Raw genomic sequence first — 18,407 nt, forward strand, 5'->3', positions numbered from 1 at the left:
CCTGTATTGTTAGCGGGCCAGCAGATCTTCAATAGGCTTATCTGATCTGAGGAAGCTTTTTCTGTTTTGATGCTTGATGAAGTGTTTATTGCATCTGTTGGTCATTGAATGAAACTGTCTCAAGGCAGACAACTTGTCCTTCCACACAGTTTGTAGTGTCCGTTACAATTTATTTTAGTTCAAGAAGACCCATCTACACATCACAACTACTCATCTTCAAGCACGATAAGTACTCACTTTCAATTAGCACTATTTCTACCTCCAACCCTCAACAAAGACCAAATGCTCCCCACACATAAAACCCTGGTACTTCTAGTGAGAATGTAAGGCTTCATAAGACGTACATTTCTATTTTTCTTGACCAAAGAATGCATGGATTGTAGCATGGATATGAGAGAGAGCACTATGGTATTTATTTTGGTGCTACTTCTCAAAATTTAACATTAGTTGTTGGCTTTATATGTCAATTTGTATTTCTTATTTCAGTATATTTTATGACAATTGTGTACGACCGCCTTCAATTTAAATAATCAATTTTAAAAGAAAAAACTTAGACCATTTTAACTATTTTTTGTGTACACATTGTTATTGTGAAACTTCACAGTTTTAAAGTCTTAAATCCAATTATCTCTAAACATGCAATGAAGCAAGTTTTCATTGTCAGTTTTATTGTAACTTAATATACATTTTTACAGGCCATAATAAAAAGGCGTTTTTTGAGACAGGCCAGGGAGTAATCGGTTACAAGAACATTGCATGCAGTTTACAAATGAGAGGTAGAAACACTGTATTAAAGATCTAACAATACAAACTTTTGTTTTATATATATATTCACACACAAACATATATAAATAAACATTAAAATTATTGGAATTTCATTCGGATAAATAAGGTAAAAACGACCTCACTTGGTTAAAGTAAAGGAAAACTTATTTTTTAGTAAAGTACACAAAGGTGATGCATTAGGGATGTACAACTTTGCCGTCAAATATTGCAAATCACTTTGTCTATAAAAAAGACTAAAAAAATGATTCCATTCATAAGTACAGTTTATTCAAGTATTCAAGCATCTGAGTAACAAAAAATAAAAAATAATTCAACACATCCGAGCGGTTTCTATTGTGTGCCTAGACACCCAAGGACAGTTTATGATGAGAATGATGCTCAATTAAAATTTTCTGCATGAATCCTTGTTCTGTGGCTATTTAGAATGTGTAGGCCCTTTCGGTCGAACTGCTTTGTGGGACGAAACTGTGCCTGGATATTAGTGCACAGAATTCTCCATTTCATTCAGCCATGTTGCTGCGGGTGATTCACCTGAATTTGTGTTCCTTGTCCTAACACTGTCCAATAAAGTTGACTGACAAGAATTTGTAGTACACCTAATGGAGATCACAGGCAATAATGCACATTTCACATGCTCAGCTAACAGCCACAATCCATGTAAATCTATATAGATGTGTAAATAGCCAAGTAGTCCAAAATTAATTCAGTACTAGGAAAATTCAAAGCAATGGTTGCTCCTTTTACTAGAGCATTAGACAAAAATGGAAAAATATTACATGAGTGAAGTCTCAGTGTAGGGTTGCTACTGTTTTAAATGTGAAATATAACCAGTAAAAACAAAGCAATAAAACCTTCTTTAGACAAATTATTTGTGCCTCGTTTTTTAACAGTTCTGCAAATGTCAGCGTAATATCGCTCAAGCTAATTAGTGCAAACTGACGTATCTGCATTGCCTGATGAAATAGTTTGGGAGATTTTGCCAGACAGGTGAACGGTTTCTTCCGATGAGTTGTGTTGCTACCCTGTATTAAGTGCTTTTCTCATACTCTACGTTGATCCAACTTTGCATCTCTCTTCGAGTGTCAGAACTCATGAGCCGGGTAAACTGAAGGAAGATGCTTGGCTCCTGAAAGGAGTGCTTGTGCCATTTGTCCAGGTACACTCTATGGTTTCACCAAGGCCTTCAACCCAAGATAATGTCTTACCACAACTGCAGGCATTACCATCTTGTGCAGAGAACATAGCTTCACGCACATTATGTAGAACAATGATGATTCCAAATACTTCTTTTACAGAGAAGGATGGCAGTCCTATGTACTTTAGGGAGACAAGGGTGGGTTGCAAACGTGAGTCACTGTTATTCCGTGGAGAAGAAATTAAAGGTTCCTTGACAGATCCTTTTTATCCAGGTAATAGGCTCTCATTCACCTTTTTAGTCTCTGTCAAGTACGCACATACAAAAGACTCAAAGACACATATAGGTGGTCTATCTGCCACTGTGAAACAACAAGAACAGAGCGACTGTTCAGGAGCAGCCTTTTCTCTTCCCAGGGTACCTTCTGTAATCGTTAATTTTTCAAAGTTACACCTTTTCTTTGGTAGTTCCCACAAAAGTGTTTTGCTCTATTGCAAAAAAAAAAATAAGTATCCTTGCTGGAACTAAGATGTGGGAAATATCGAAGGTGTGTCCATACAAAAAACCCAGAACAGATTCACTGAGAGGTGGTCCCTTGAGCACGTTGAGGCATGGTCCTGTGGACTGCTACTGTTCGTACACTGCCACTGCACTGCAGCAAAGAGCAGATAGCCGTCCTTCAACACTGGTTTTATCTGTGGATAATATGAAGAGAAGTCAGGGAACTTGTCCAGGTTATGCACTACATTAAACCATCAAGAATGCTACCAAGCCTATCCCATATTCTCAGGATACATTCCATCCCAATCATGACAGAAACCAATTATTGTATCATTAGACTTATATCACCGACATCCATTTTAAGATATTGGATCTTAATTGATAATTCTTATCAATCTTCTGCAGCCTGGCAGTTTTCTGTAGACAATATTCTATTTTTTATAAACCAATATTCTGTAGAAACTCATTACTGATTTAACTTCCAATTGCCTACAAACATCTTTTATAGACACAGGATTTTTAACTGACAATTATCTACAGACTAACATTTTGTGTATATGGACACTTTTCCATAGATCATAGACGTTGGTAAACAGCCATGACAAGGGGATGGTGGCAGATAGCTTCTAGGAGCAGTATATACATCGAGGGTCAAAACATGCATAATTTACTTTCACCAGAGAATCTTAAAAGAACAAGTTACTTACCCTTGGTAACACATTATCTGGTAGAGACTTTCTAGCCAAAGATTACTTACCTCAGAATTATCCCCAGGTGTCAGTCTGGATCCAGAAAGTTTTCATAAGCAGTAGCTCTCTGTGCTAGTAGGTGACTTCATCCACGGCAGAAGTGCCATGCGCAGTGCATATACAGGTGTCAACCCAGCATGCTGATGTTAGTTTCTTTTTGCAACTTTCCATGCCAAGAGTGCGGAGCCACAAAGAACATTGAGTGGGTCGGTAAGGAATCTGCTGACAGATTGAGTTTCTACCAGATACGGCTTTATCAAAGGTGAGTAAGGCGTTTATCAGATAGACTTGTAGTGGCAGGTTCCGTGCCTTAAAATAGGCACATAAGCAATACTTACCCGGATGTGAGTCTACGAAACTGTTTCACACTAGTAAGACCTGGAGGACCGAATGAGCAAAGTGCTCATCCCGACCCACCTGACTGTCTAGGCAGTAAAATATTTGTGAAAGTGTTTAGAGAAGGCCACATTGCTGCCTGGTAGATATCAAGGACCCGAACTCCGCGTGCTAATGCAATGGTCACAGCCTTAGCTCTGGTGGAAAGATCATGCAAACTAGCAGGGGGTTGCTTCCTGGCCAGTGCGTAGCAGATCTTAATGCAGATCACGATCATCTGGAGATTGTCTGTTTCTGCATGGCCTTTCCCTTCTTCTTCCGACACCCCACGAAGAGTTGGTCGTCCACCTGGAACTCTTTTGTGCGGTCAAGGTAGAACGGCAACGCTCTTTTTGTGTCCAGTCGATGAAGTCACTCCACTTCCTTATGTTATGTTATGTTAGATGTACCCTATATAGTGCATAGCTACCCCAACATCGGGGCGTCCCAGCGCTCGCGGACGGGAGACCAGGGAAAGTGATGCTAGCTGGATGAAAGACAGCCAGGTATAGTCAGTTACTGAAAGACTAGGGAACACGGGCGCAGCAAACCTACATATCGTGCACTAGATGGATGAAAACAGACAGGTTTTGATGTGTTTTCTAAATGCCCAATGATCGAGTGTGCTACGTGCCAAAAGAGGAATAGAGGTCCATATGGCTGGGGCCAAGAACCTAAAAGAGCGCCCTCCCACTCTACTCCTTAGTACCCTAGGAGTACAAGCCAGATGCAGGTCTGCTGACCGCAATGCTCGTGTAGGAACATATCGTGTACAGAGCTCCTGAAGTATCTGGGGGGCCAAACCGTGTAAGATCTTATTGGTGGTACAGAGAGTTTTTAACTGGATTCTCTGTTCGATAGGCAGCCAGTGTAGATGGTGCAGGAGATGGTATGTATGGCAGTGCTTAGGGAGGGCAAATAGAATGCAGGCAGCCGCATTCTGTGCCCTTTGAAGTCTCTTTGTGACCGTTTTATTTAAACTGAGTTACAGTCCATTGCAATAATCGAGACGTGACAGCACCACCGAGTGAATGATCACATGATCAAAAAAAAAAAAAAAGATGGGTTTCAAACCCCGTAGGTGGCCAAAGCATGTAGCAGCTACTTTTTTTGCATGAAGTTCGAAAGAGAGGGAGTTGCCCATCAGGACCCCTAGATTCTTAACTGCACTTTTCGGTTGGGGAGGAGTGCACAGTGCAGCAGGCCACCACTGGTAGTCCCATTTAGAAGTGTCCCGGCCTACCAGGAGTAAAGTGGAAGATACTCATCTGCCATCCAGTTGGAGATGGCCAGGACATCTTCAGTGAATTTCAGTTGGTCTTGAGCTGGGTTGCTGGTGAAAGTGAATATCAATTGCGTATCATCTGCGTATATCATATTAATATGCCGAGCTTTGGCCAAAAGGGCTAGAGGACAGACATACACATAAAATAATGGGTTCAGCGCAGAGTCCTGAGGGACACCGCTGCTGAGGGCATAAATATTGGAAAGATAGGGAGGGGCGTGGATCTGAAAGGAGCGATTGGATCGGAAGGACGCAAACAGGCCCAAGCCTTACCACTGACCCCGATCTCCCCGAGTCGTTGGAGCAGACGCTCATGGGAGACCGTGTCGAAGGCCGCACTCGGATCAGTGCCAAGGTGTTGCCCATGTCCTGTGACGCCCTTAGCTGCTCTTTAACTGCCAGCAGGGAGGATTCTGTACTATGCTTAGGCCGGAACGCATTTTGTGACCTGTCCAAAATCCAATTAACTTCCAAATACTTGGTCAAGATGCCATTAACATGGGATTCCATGATCTTGGCCAAGTAAGGAAGCAGAGAGATTGGCCAGAAATTTTCCGGCAGAGATGCATCCAGTGCTGGCTTTTTTAGTAAAGGAACCTCTTGGCGTGTTTCCAGGATTTAGGATTTGCTGACGTCTGGAGCGATATTTTTATCAGTTTCTTGCCCTCAGTCATGATACAGTCTGGGAATTTCCTGAAGGTGTCCGGTTTTATTGGATCATCCGGAGAATCTGATTTCACCTTTGCTGCCAGACTCTCCAGGTCGTTGAAAGACATAGATGGTAAGCCTTGTAGAGAATAGGGGAGATCAGGTGAGGAATTGGGGGGGCCACAATTTAGCGGCGACCCTTCTGGAGTTGAGTGTGTTATAAATGCCCTCAACTTTACAGATGAAATAGGGTGCCAAAGATTCACATTGCAGATTGGAGGATATGATGTTATTAGTTCCTGCTGGGGGTTTTGTCATATCATTTATAGAGGTACGTGGTAAGCGTAAAAGGTAGGCAGGGTGATGGATTGGCCTACATATAAAGGAGAGAAAACTTTTAGTAAAAAGGAATCAATCTCTAATGTGAAGAACCAGCTTGTTTGGGTAGATGTTCAGGTATGGAGGCTTGGATGACAAAGCCTGAAGTTCACTGGCCCTGAGGGCAGATGCTATTGCATCGAGGAAGTCCGTCTTGATGGTAAGGAGCCTGCGAGGGCAATTCAGCAATAGCTCAAAGGGAGCGCACATCAGAACTAGATTTAGGTTCCCCTGAGGCATGATGAAGAGCATAGGTAGGATATGTGTAGCAAACATTTCAAGAACATATTTACAACATAAGATTTGAAGAGTGATGGCTGATCTGGCAACCGCAGAAAGGCAGAGATGTCAGAAAGATAGCCCTTTAGGACACCCAGAGCAGGGAACGGATAAAGAAAAGGACCTGAGAGAGGAAAGCAGAAAAAGGGTGAACCTGTTTCTCCGCACACCATGCCACAAACCTGCCCCAACAGCAGGTGTATACAGTCTTGGTAGAGGGGGCGCGTGGCTGCCAAGATCACTGCAGACTTCCGGCGGAAGGTCAAATGCTGTCAATTGTTTCGGCTCAATCTCCATGCCCAAAGGTGCTGCGTTGACAGGTTTCAGTGGTGAACCCTCCTCTGCTGCCGAGATAAAAGAACCTCCCAAAGGTGCAGCGTGATCATAGGACTCATGGCCATGCTCAACAGATCGGGATACCAAACTCTCTGAGCCCAATCCGAAGTCACAAGGATGACTTGGGCATGCTCAATCCTAATCTTCTTGAGAACTCTGGGCAGGAGTGGTATTGGCAGAAAGGCGTACAAGAGGCCTGAGCTCTAATCAAGAAGAAAAGCTTCTCTGAGCAAAAGCCGCCTTGAAAACTCCAGCACACGAAAGCGCTGACATTGCGTGTTCTCAGTGGTGGGGAACAGATCTAACCAACTGCTGAAAGAGACCTTACGCCACTTCCGGATGGAGATGCCACTCATGATAAGCTAGGTATCTGCAGTTCATCCGCCCTGGGGTTCAGAGAACCTACCAGGTGTTAAACCACCAGGGATATGCCATGAAGTTACCGTTATGCCCAGAGAAGCAGGGCCTCTTGACAATATGGCCACAACCCCACCCACCATGTTTGTTGCAGTACCTCATGGCAGTCGTGTTGTCCGTGAACACCTGTACTAGCCTTCCTATAATGGAGGGTGCAAAGACTTCCAATGCCAGCCTAATCGCCCGGTGCTCCAGTAGGTTGATGTGGACTCCGGATTCCGCTGGAAATCAGAGTCCTCTGATATCAACCTCTCACAGATGGCCGCCCCATTTCAGAAAAGACCTATCTGTCACCACTGTCAAATTTGGTTGGACAATAGAGACATCTGCTGCTGACCCAATTGCGGTTTGTTAACCACCACTGCATAACTTGCCCAGTTGTTTCAGAGATCGGATGTTGGAGAGATTCCCCTGATGCTGCGCCCACTGGTACTTCCGGTCCCACTGCTGAGCCTGCATATGACAGCAGGCATGTGTCACAAGCAGGATGCAGGAGGCCCAGCAGCGTCAGAGTCAGTCTCACTGAAATCCAGGACAGAGGATGAAACACTGGCATCGCAGACTGAATATACAGGACTTGCCATTCGGGAGGATAGGCACTAAAATTCAACATGTCCAGAACAGCTCCGATGGAAGGGAACGCCTGAGTGGGAGTAAGGTGTCACTTTGGGCCCCAGCAAGTGCAGAAGGTCCACCGTAGTCTGGAGGTGGGAGACAACAGCCTGGGGCAAGGATGCCTTCAACACCCATTCATCAAGATGAGGGAAGATGGTCTTTCTTGGCTATTACTTCCTGGCAGAGCGAGGAGAGATGGTCATCCGTCAGCCTATCATAAGTAGGTGGCATGGGTGGAGGGATGGTCAAGAAGGGGAGGGGGATCTCCCTTCTGACAATCTGAAGAACCCAGCAGCCTGATGTTATAAACCTCTAGGGGGTAGGTGATGGCATATCCTACCTCTCACTGGGAGCAAATAATGGAAATAGGGCAAACTAAAGGGGTTTTGCAGCTGCGACAGTTGGGGAAGTGGCGGACTAGCCCAACCTCTGACTGCCCAACCTATGGGGTCCGTGGGTACCGCTTCCTTGGCCACACAGAGGCTGGGAAACCTGTGCACTGTGGAGGCTGTGCGGGTAAGAAGTGGCTGGATGCCCCTCCTGTGGCCATGAAAGGTCGGAATACGCTCATAACACACTTTTTTTCTGGGAAAAAAACAAATGGAGTAGGGGGTAAATATTTAATCACCCTTTATCGAATTCTATCTACAAACAATGTATGAGAACACTTGGGCACCTGGGGGGCACCTGGGGGGATGTATGAGGTTTCTGGTAGATGAGGTATCTGAAATGTGTGGTTAGGACTATGCCTACAGTGATGCATGAACCACGTGACCAAGGATGCAGTCGGGTCCAGTCATGGTCCTTTCTCATCAGGTATGAAATAAGAAATGGGGTTGGTTATATATAACTTGCCACTTCTCTTTAACCATGTCAACATATGGATGATGTGATATATATCTGGCATGAAAAATGGTGTGGGGATGTTGGTGGGGATGTTGGTGTGATGGGCGCATATTGATTAGGAGGTGAACCATTAACATCATGAAGGAGTAGTTTCTTACCTGTAACTCCAGTTCTGTAGTAGGGGTATCTCTGTTATAGTCATAATCTAGTGAATAGTCCCACCCATGTGCGTGGACCCCGGAGCAATCGAAATAGTCTCTTAAGTGGTCTTCTTCTGCAGTCCTGCATTGACACTTAGGAGAAAATCAAAGACAAATAATGCAGCCTAAAACTACAAGGCTACACTGACCAGCACTTCATCTTGAAGTGAAAAAGATAGCCAAATAATATTACATTTTATACGCTTTGTAAAGTTTCACACCTAGAGAAACTCCCCTTCACAAAAATCATTTGTCATGATAGAGAGGAAGGGTTGGACAGACAAGCCCCATAATGTCATTATGTGTCTGGAAAAGGGATACCGTGCCTTTAAGGAACTCTCCAGAGACCCTCGGTATCCCAGGATGCACAGCCAAAGGCTTTTTACTTTCAGTTCTTTTTGAAGGTGTATAAAGCTAGGCCTGTAAGCATTCAGTACATTATCATTTCATCCACCGGGGAGTAGGGCGGGTGCTTATGACTATAACAGAGATACCCCTTCCACAGAACTGGAGTTACAGGTAAGAAACTACTCCTTCTGTAGTATGTGTATAGTCATAATCTAGTGAATAGAATGGCAAGCCCATCTCAACAAACCAAACCAGCGGTGGAGGAAACAGATAAAACTATTACTGTGCAAACAGATTTCTCAACGAAGCCTGTCCAACCTGAGCATCTGCTCTGGCATCAGAGTCCAGACAGTAGTGTTTGACAAAGGAATGGACCCACTTCCAATTGGCTGCCCTGCCGATATCTGCAATGGGAACATAACGTAGCAAAGCCGTTGTAGCTGCTTCACCCCTGGTAGAATGGGCCTTAGGCTTACCCCTAAGGTCTTATTAGCCTTTTGGTAACACAACTGGATACAGGACACTATCCATCCAGAGATGGATTGTTTAGATGTGGCAAGACCAGTCCTGACGGAACCATAATTGACAAACAATTGGTCTGACCTACGAATGTCCTTAATCTTATCCAAGTAGAACTTCAACACCCTTCTTCAAACCAGTGAATGAAGAGACCTCTCCGCCGGAGAGGAAGGATGTTGAAAGAATGTAGGCAAAGTTATCGTCTGATTGACATGAAAATCAGAAATCACTTTAGACAGGAACTTAGGGTGAGTCCTCATGACAACTTTAGAAGCATGAAACACTGTATAAGGCTCATTGCAACACAAGGCCTGAATCTCACTCACCCTGCGGGCCGAAGTTATAGCCACAAGGAAGGCCGCCTTCCAGGAAAGATGCTGCAGAGAAGCCTTATGAATAGGTTCAAAAGGCTCCTTCATCAACCGAGACAGCACCACATTCAGTTCCCATGAAGGCGACGGACGCCTAACAGGAGGAAACACTTTCTCCAATCCTTCCAAAAAATCTTTAATTACAGGAATCTGGAAGAAGGATGTTTGTGAAGGGCATTTTCTATACTCAGTTAATGCTGCGAGGTGAACCTTAATAGAATGGAAATTAAGGCCAGATTGAGCCAAATGCAAGAGAAATGGAAGGATGACATCTTCCTTGCAGGAGATAGGATCAGCATTCTTGGACATGCACCAGATGCAGAACATCTTCCACTTGTAGGCATAGGAAGTCCTGGTGGAAGGTCTCTTAGCCTCCTTGAGTATCTCCATGCAGTCGTCAGGCAAGTTCTAGTGTCCATACTGTACTATCTCAGGAGCCATGCCGCCAAGCTCAACAATGAGAGGTTGGGGTGCACCATCTGCCCCCGAACTTCGTTAGAAGGTCCTGCCGACATGGAAGCCGCAGGTGGAGTTGGAGAGACCGGTGGAGCAGGTCTGTGAACCACCACTGTCGAGGCCACTCCGTAGCAATGAGGATCATTCGCGCCCTGGACTGAGACAGCTTGATGAGCACTGCCGGAATCAGGGGAATGGGTGGAAAAGCGTTCAGAAAGCTGTTCTACCAGCTGATCCATAGCGCATTCCCCAGAGTCCCCGGTTGGTAAAACCTGGAGGCGAAGTCTCGGCATTTGGTGTTTTCGGAGGTGGCGAACAGATCTATGTCTGGAGTGCCCCATCTTTCGAAGATGTTTCCTAGCACCTTGTCGTTTAAGACCCACTCGTGGTTCTCCTGAACGAGCCTGCTGAGTGCGTCCTCCTGAGCATTCTGCACATCTGGTAGATGGGTCGGCGTTATCGTCAGTCCTCTGGCTAACAGCCAGTGCCAGATCGCCTGCGCTTCTTGAGACAGTGTGCGCGATCTCGAGCCCCCCTGCTTGTTGAGGTCATACATTGTGGTCGTATTGTCCGTCTGTACAAGCAAGGAGTTGGTCTGGAAGGATGGATGAAAGGCTTTCAGCGCCAAATGAACAGCCCTGAGTTCCCGAAAGTTGATGTGGTACGTGGATTCCACCTGGGAAAACGTACTCTGGATATGAAGATGGTCTGAATGTGCCTTCCGAAGGATCGATAAGCGTCGCTCCTCCGAAGGAGACACGCTTGCTCCGATAGTATTGATGGAGGCTCCCAAGTACTGCAGGTACTGAACAGGAGTCGGAACGGACTTGGACATGTTGATGTGCAAACCCAGCTGATTCAACAGAACGGCCGTCCTGTTGAAATGCAATTGCGCTTCCTGGAATGTGGCGGCTTTGATCAATCAACACCTTGTTCTTTCTCAGGTGCGCTGCCACCACTGCCATGCATTTTGAGAAAGTCCTGGTGGCTGACTTCAGTCCAAACGGTAGTACGGTGTACTGATAGTGATTGGTGCCGACTAGGAATCGCAGGAACCTCCGGTGTTTCCGTGCAATGGGCACATGGAAGTACGCATCCTGTAGATCTATTGCGCAAAGTCAGTCTCCTCGCTGCAGCGGAGGATAAATCTGGTGCAAGGACAGCATGCAAAACTTCTCCCTGCGAATCCACTTGTTTGCTTGTCGCAAATCCAGAACGGGCCTTAACTCGTTCTTGTCCTTTTTGCGTACCAGAAAGAACCGTGAGTATAAACCCTTTCCTCTTTGAGACAGTGGGACGTCTTCTATCGCCTGTTTTCATAACAGGGTATCGGCTCCACTTGTAGTTCTCGCAGCTGGTAGTGTGAAGGAACCGGTGGAATAGCTGGAGGAGGGCTGTATCCATTGCAAACAACATTCAGCACCCACTTGTCCTGAGTAATTTTTCTCCACTCTGCCAGGTAATTCTGTATGCTTCTCCCCACTGGAGCGTGTAGCTCCTCAGGGCTTAGACCAGGCCTGGCCCTTATTCGCCGAGGAGGACTGCTGTCCGCCTCTGCCCCTCTGACGTTTTTGGAATGGTTGTGGCTAGTATTGCTGTTGCTGATGCTGTTGGCCAGCTTGGCGACCTTGACCCCGTTGATACCTCTGGGAAGAGTAACGCCTCTGGAAGGGACAGTACGACTTCCGCTGCTCCTTCGGTTTCTCCAAACCTATAGCCTTCAGCATTTCCACTTCCGCCTTCATGCGGGCCATCTCCTTGTCCGCATGAGCCCCAAAGAGGGTTGATCCTGAAAAGGGCAAATTAGCAATCCTCTGTTGTGCCTCAGGCTTAAGAGAGGGAAGGCGCAACCAGGAATGTCGCCTCAGGTTAATGCCATGGCCGTACCCATGCGCGGCCAGGAGAGAGGCACCCGCCGCAGAACTAATGACCTGATTTGAGACCATTATGCCCTCATTTAGAATCTCCTGGAAGTCTTCCCTCCTGTCTCACGGGAGGAGCTCAATAAATTGTTGCAGGGACTCCCACAACGAGCAATCATATCTGCCCAAAAGAGCTGATGCACTAGCTGCCTTCATCAAAGTGGCAGCCGTACTACAGACTTTCCTTCCTGCCAAATCCATGTGTCTGCTCTCCTTGTCCGGAGGGACCGTAGACGACGGGGCAGTAGAGTGCTGTTTCTTGGCCGCTGTTACAATAACAGAATCCGGTACAGGATCTGCTCTCAAGAATGCTGGATCAGAATCCGGGGGCCTGTACTTCCTTCGAAGTCTCGATGGCGCCAACTTCACCGAGGCTGGCGTCAGAAACAGCTCCATGGCCGGTTCTTCAAGTCCTGGCACCAAAGGCAGCAAGGGGCGAGAGAAGTGCCTGCATTACAACGTTTCAAAGATCACGGAAGTGGTAGGGGTGGGCACAGTCAATGTGATCCCCAAATTCGCAGCCCCCCTGAGCAGCACATCTTGAAAAGTCACAATGTCATCCACACGGGATGCTCTCGTTGGAGGAGAGTCCGACAAAGTGTGAGAATATCTCCTGTCACTGGATTAGTCCGTCCGCCTATGCCGATGATGGCGTGACCTTGTTGAGGATCGACGCTCACTGCGAGAGAGATGCCTCCCTCTGGATCCTGACCTTGGCTTTCTGGGCCTTGCAGGAACCACCAGCCCCAGGGCTGCGGAATAGGCAGTGCAGGAACCATAGGGCTCGGTAGTGGAGGCCGAGGCAGTTGTGGCAGAGGAGGAGGTGGAGGAGGAGGAGGTGGAGGAGGGGAAGGAGTAGGAGGAAGAGGAGGAGGAGGAGGTAGAGGTAGAGATGGAGGAGGAGGAGGAGGAGGAGGTAGAGGAGGAGGAGGTAGAGGTGGAGGAGGAAGCTGCGGAAGAGGAGGAGGAGGAGTAGGCGTCCTGGGCCTTGAGGGCGAGTAGGTCCGGGAGTAATACTATTAAAACTATTACTGTGCAAACAGATTTCTCAACGAAGCCTGTCCAACCTGAGCATCTGCTCTGGCATCAGAGTCCAGACAGTAGTGTTTGGCAAAGGAATGGACCCACTTCCAATTGGCTGCCCTGCCGATATCTGCAATGGGAACATTACGTAGCAAAGCCGTTGTAGCTGCTTCACCCCTGGTAGAATGGGCCTTAGGCTTACCCCTAAGGTCTTATTAGCCTTTTGGTAACACAACTGGATACAGGACACTATCCATCCAGAGATGGATTGTTTAGATGTGGCAAGACCAGTCCTGACGGAACCATAATTGACAAACAATTGGTCTGACCTACGAATGTCCTTAATCTTATCTAAGTAGAACTTCAACACCCTTCTTCAAACCAGTGAATGAAGAGACCTCTCCGCCGGAGAGGAAGGATGTTGAAAGAATGTAGGCAAAGTTATCGTCTGATTGACATGAAAATCAGAAATCACTTTAGACAGGAACTTAGGGTGAGTCCTCATGACAACTTTAGAAGCATGAAACACTGTATAAGACTCATTGCAACACAAGGCCTGAATCTCACTCACCCTGCGGGCCGAAGTTATAGCCACAAGGAAGGCCGCCTTCCAGGAAAGATGCTGCAGAGAAGCCTTATGAATAGGTTCAAAAGGCTCCTTCATCAACCGAGACAGCACCACATTCAGTTCCCATGAAGGCGATGGACGCCTAACAGGAGGAAACACTTTCTCCAATCCTTCCAAAAAATCTTTAATTACAGGAATCTGGAAGAAGGATGTTTGTGAAGGGCATTTTCTATACTCAGTTAATGCTGCGAGGTGAACCTTAATAGAATGGAAATTAAGGCCAGATTGAGCCAAATGCAAGAGAAATGGAAGGATGACATCTTCCTTGCAGGAGATAGGATCAGCATTCTTGGACATGCACCAGATGCAGAACATCTTCCACTTGTAGGCATAGGAAGTCCTGGTGGAAGGTCTCTTAGCCTCCTTGAGTATCTCCATGCAGTCGTCAGGCAAGTTCTAGTGTCCATACTGTACTATCTCAGGAGCCATGCCGCCAAGCTCAATAATGAGAGGTTAGGGTGCACCATCTGCCCCCGAACTTCGTTAGAAGGTCCTGCCGACATGGAAGCCGCAGGTGGAGTTGGAGAGACCGGTGGAGCAGGTCTGTGAACCACCACTGTCGAGGCCACTCCGGAGCAATGAGGATCATTCGCGCCCTGGACTGAGACAGCTTGATGAGCACTGCCGGAATCAGGGGAATGGGTGGAAAAGCGTTCAGAAAGCTGTTCTACCAGCTGATCCATAGCGCATTCCCCAGAGTCCCCGGTTGGTAAAACCTGGAGGCGAAGTCTCGGCATTTGGTGTTTTCGGAGGTGGCGAACAGATCTATGTCTGGAGTGCCCCATCTTTCGAAGATGTTTCCTAGCACCTTGTCGTTTAAGACCCACTCGTGGTTCTCCTGAACGAGCCTGCTGAGTGCGTCCTCCTGAGCATTCTGCACATCTGGTAGATGGGTCAGCGTTATCGTCAGTCCTCTGGCTAACAGCCAGTGCCAGATCGCCAGCGCTTCTTGAGACAGTGTGCGCGATCTCGAGCCCCCCTGCTTGTTGAGGTCATACATTGTGGTCGTATTGTCCGTCTGTACAAGCAAGGAGTTGGTCTGGAAGGATGGATGAAAGGCTTTCAGCGCCAAATGAACAGCCCTGAGTTCCCGAAAGTTGATGTGGTACGTGGATTCCACCTGGGAAAACGTACTCTGGATATGAAGATGGTCTGAATGTGCCTTCCGAAGGATCGATAAGCGTCGCTCCTCCGAAGGAGACACGCTTGCTCCGATAGTATTGATGGAGGCTCCCAAGTACTGCAGGTACTGAACAGGAGTCGGAACGGACTTGGACATGTTGATGTGCAAACCCAGCTGATTCAACAGAACGGCCGTCCTGTTGAAATGCAATTGCGCTTCCTGGAATGTGGCGGCTTTGATCAATCAACACCTTGTTCTTTCTCAGGTGCGCTGCCACCACTGCCATGCATTTTGAGAAAGTCCTGGTGGCTGACTTCAGTCCAAACGGTAGTACGGTGTACTGATAGTGATTGGTGCCGACTAGGAATCGCAGGAACCTCCGGTGTTTCCGTGCAATGGGCACATGGAAGTACGCATCCTGTAGATCTATTGCGCAAAGTCAGTCTCCTCGCTGCAGCGGAGGATAAATCTGGTGCAAGGACAGCATGCAAAATTTCTCCCTGCGAATCCACTTGTTTGCTTGTCGCAAATCCAGAACGGGCCTTAACTCGTTCTTGTCCTTGTCCTTTTTGCGTACCAGAAAGAACCGTGAGTATAAACCCTTTCCTCTTTGAGACAGTGGGACGTCTTCTATCGCCTGTTTTCATAACAGGGTATCGCCTCCACTTGTAGTTCTCGCAGCTGGTAGTGTGAAGGAACCGGTGGAATAGCTGGAGGAGGGCTGTATCCATTGCAAACAACATTCAGCACCCACTTGTCCTGAGTAATTTTTCTCCACTCTGCCAGGTAATTCTGTATGCTTCTCCCCACCGGAGCGTGTAGCTCCTCAGGGCTTAGACCCGGCCTGGCCCTTATTCGCCGAGGAGGACTGCTGTCCGCCTCTGCCCCTCTGACGTTTTTGGAATGGTTGTGGCTGGTATTGCTGTTGCTGATGCTGTTGGCCAGCTTGGCGACCTTGCCCCCGTTGATACCTCTGGGAAGAGTAACGCCTCTGGAAGGGACAGTACGACTTCCGCTGCTCCTTCGGTTTCTCCAAACCTATAGCCTTCAGCATTTCCACTTCCGCCTTCATGCGGGCCATCTCCTTGTCCGCATGAGCCCCAAAGAGGGTTGATCCTGAAAAGGGCAAATTAGCAATCCTCTGTTGTGCCTCAGGCTTAAGAGAGGGAAGGCACAACCAGGAATGTCGCCTCAGGTTAATGCCATGGCCGTACCCATGCGCGGCCAGGAGAGAGGCACCCGCCGCAGAACTAATGACCTGATTTGAGACCATTATGCCCTCATTTAGAATCTCCTGGAAGTCTTCCCTCCTGTCTCACGGGAGGAGCTCAATAAATTGTTGCAGGGACTCCCACAACGAGCAATCATATCTGCCCAAAAGAGCTGATGCACTAGCTGCCTTCATCAAAGTGGCAGCCGTACTACAGACTTTCCTTCCTGCCAAATCCATGTGTCCGCTCTCCTTGTCCGGAGGGACCGTAGACGACGGGGCAGTAGAGTGCTGTTTCTTGGCCGCTGTTACAATAACAGAATCCGGTACAGGATCTGCTCTCAAGAATGCTGGATCAGAATCCGGGGGCCTGTACTTCCTTCGAAGTCTCGATGGCGCCAACTTCACCGAGGCTGGCGTCAGAAACAGCTCCATGGCCGGTTCTTCAAGTCCTGGCACCAAAGGCAGCAAGGGGCGAGAGAAGTGCCTGCATTGCAACGTTTCAAAGATCACGGAAGTGGTAGGGGTGGGCACAGTCAATGTGATCCCCAAATTCGCAGCCCCCCTGAGCAGCACATCTTGAAAAGTCACAATGTCATCCACACGGGACGCTCTCGTTGGAGGAGAGTCCGACAAAGTGTGAGAATATCTCCTGTCACTGGATTAGTCCGTACGCCTATGCCGATGATGGCGTGACCTTGTTGAGGATCGACGCTCACTGCGAGAGAGATGCCTCCCTCTGGATCCTGACCTTGGCTTTCTGGGCCTTGCAGGAACCACCAGCCCCGGGGCTGCGGAATAGGCAGTGCGGGAACCATAGGGCTCGGTAGTGGAGGCCGAGGCAGTTGTGGCAGAGGAGGAGGTGGAGGAGGAGGAGGTGGAGGAGGAGGAGGAGGAGGGGAAGGAGTAGGAGGAGGAGGTAGAGGAGGAGGAGGTAGAGGAGGAGGAGGTAGAGGAGGAGGAGGAGGAGGAGGAGGAGGAGGAGGAGGTAGAGGAGGAGGAGGTAGAGGAGGAGGAGGTAGATGTGGAGGAGGAAGCTGCGGAAGAGGAGGAGGAGGAGGAGGAGGAGTAGGCGTCCTGGGCCTTGAGGGCGAGTAGGTCCGGGAGTAATCAGATTCCGGTGACCTAAGGACACTTCTCTTCTTGCGAGCAGGCCTTGGGGAGGACACTCTTGAGGTCGATCTCTCTGAGCGCGAGCGCCGGCGTGACCGGTGACTCGCTGATGACGATGAGACGCTAACTACAGAGGCACTAGACACAGTTCTAGCCCTCGACTTCCTTTTAGACATAGACTTTTCTCCCCTCGACGTCGACTTTTCCCTCCTCGACGTCGATCTCTTAGACATCTCTCTTCTCGACGTCGACCTCCCTGATGTCGACAAACTCCCAGACGTCGAGTGTCTTCGCCTCAACAGCGATGTTTCCCTCCTCGACGTCGATCTTCGCATCGATGTTGACGGCGAACGGCGGTGTCGCCTCAACGGCAAGCGCCTGGCTCTTCGGGAATCATCAAGACGTCGATGGTGTGTCGACGCCGGTGAACTCCTCAACATCGACCTCGTCCGAAGTCTCGACGTCCTACCCCTCGACGGCGACGTCGCTTCGACCCAGATTCCTGGGTCGACGGGGAGCAGATGGTAGTCATATCTCTCGACGCCAACATCGAAGCCATCGACGTCAACCGGGACCGGTGCTTTTTCTGGGCCTTTTCTTGACTGGGGAGACCCCAGAGGCCGATGCACGGGCTGAGGATGAAGGTAGAGTCTATCCATGCTCAAAAGTCGCACCTGTTTCTTGATGTCCCCTCTGCTCCAGGCCATGGAGACGAATCTTCTACCTATCACGCAGGGCCCTCCTGGAGAAAGAGTGAAAAATATCACAGGAGTAAGGGACATGGCTGGAAGGGAGACAGAGTATACACACTCTGTGGGGGTCAGATTTAGCCTTCTTCCTACCACACTCAGATCACTTGTCGAATAAAGCTGGCATTTTGACAATATAGAGGTGGCAAAACTGGTCAAAAAACACAGTACCTGGAAGAGGAAGATCCCAGGCGTCGAGTGAAACACTCAAAACACTGGAAAAGTTAAAAAAATTGAAAATATACCCAAAAGGTAGAGCTAGCAGGAGCAGGAAAAAAGAACTGAAAGTAAAAGGCCTTTGGCTGTGCATCCTGGGATACCGAGGGTCTCTGGAGAGTTCCTTAAAGGCACGGTATCCCTTTTCCAGACACATAATGGCAGCCTATGGGGCTTGT

The 18,407-nt window shown here is 48.0% G+C and overlaps 1 protein-coding gene across 1 annotated transcript in view; it reads right to left on the minus strand.

Moving 5' to 3' along the window:
* Positions 1-648: 648 nt before the first annotated feature.
* Positions 649-18,407, minus strand: part of ULK2 (unc-51 like autophagy activating kinase 2) — a 565,259-nt gene continuing 547,500 nt past the window's right edge. The window contains exon 27 of the mRNA XM_078679911.1: positions 649-2,616. Within this exon, the coding sequence (XP_078536037.1) occupies positions 2,549-2,616 (68 nt within the window). The 3' untranslated portion in view covers positions 649-2,548. The remainder of the gene's footprint in view (positions 2,617-18,407) is intronic.

The sequence above is a fragment of the Lissotriton helveticus genome, chromosome 3_1, assembly GCF_964261635.1.
Source record: "Lissotriton helveticus chromosome 3_1, aLisHel1.1, whole genome shotgun sequence".
In the NCBI taxonomy this organism is placed as follows: Eukaryota; Metazoa; Chordata; class Amphibia; order Caudata; family Salamandridae; genus Lissotriton; species Lissotriton helveticus.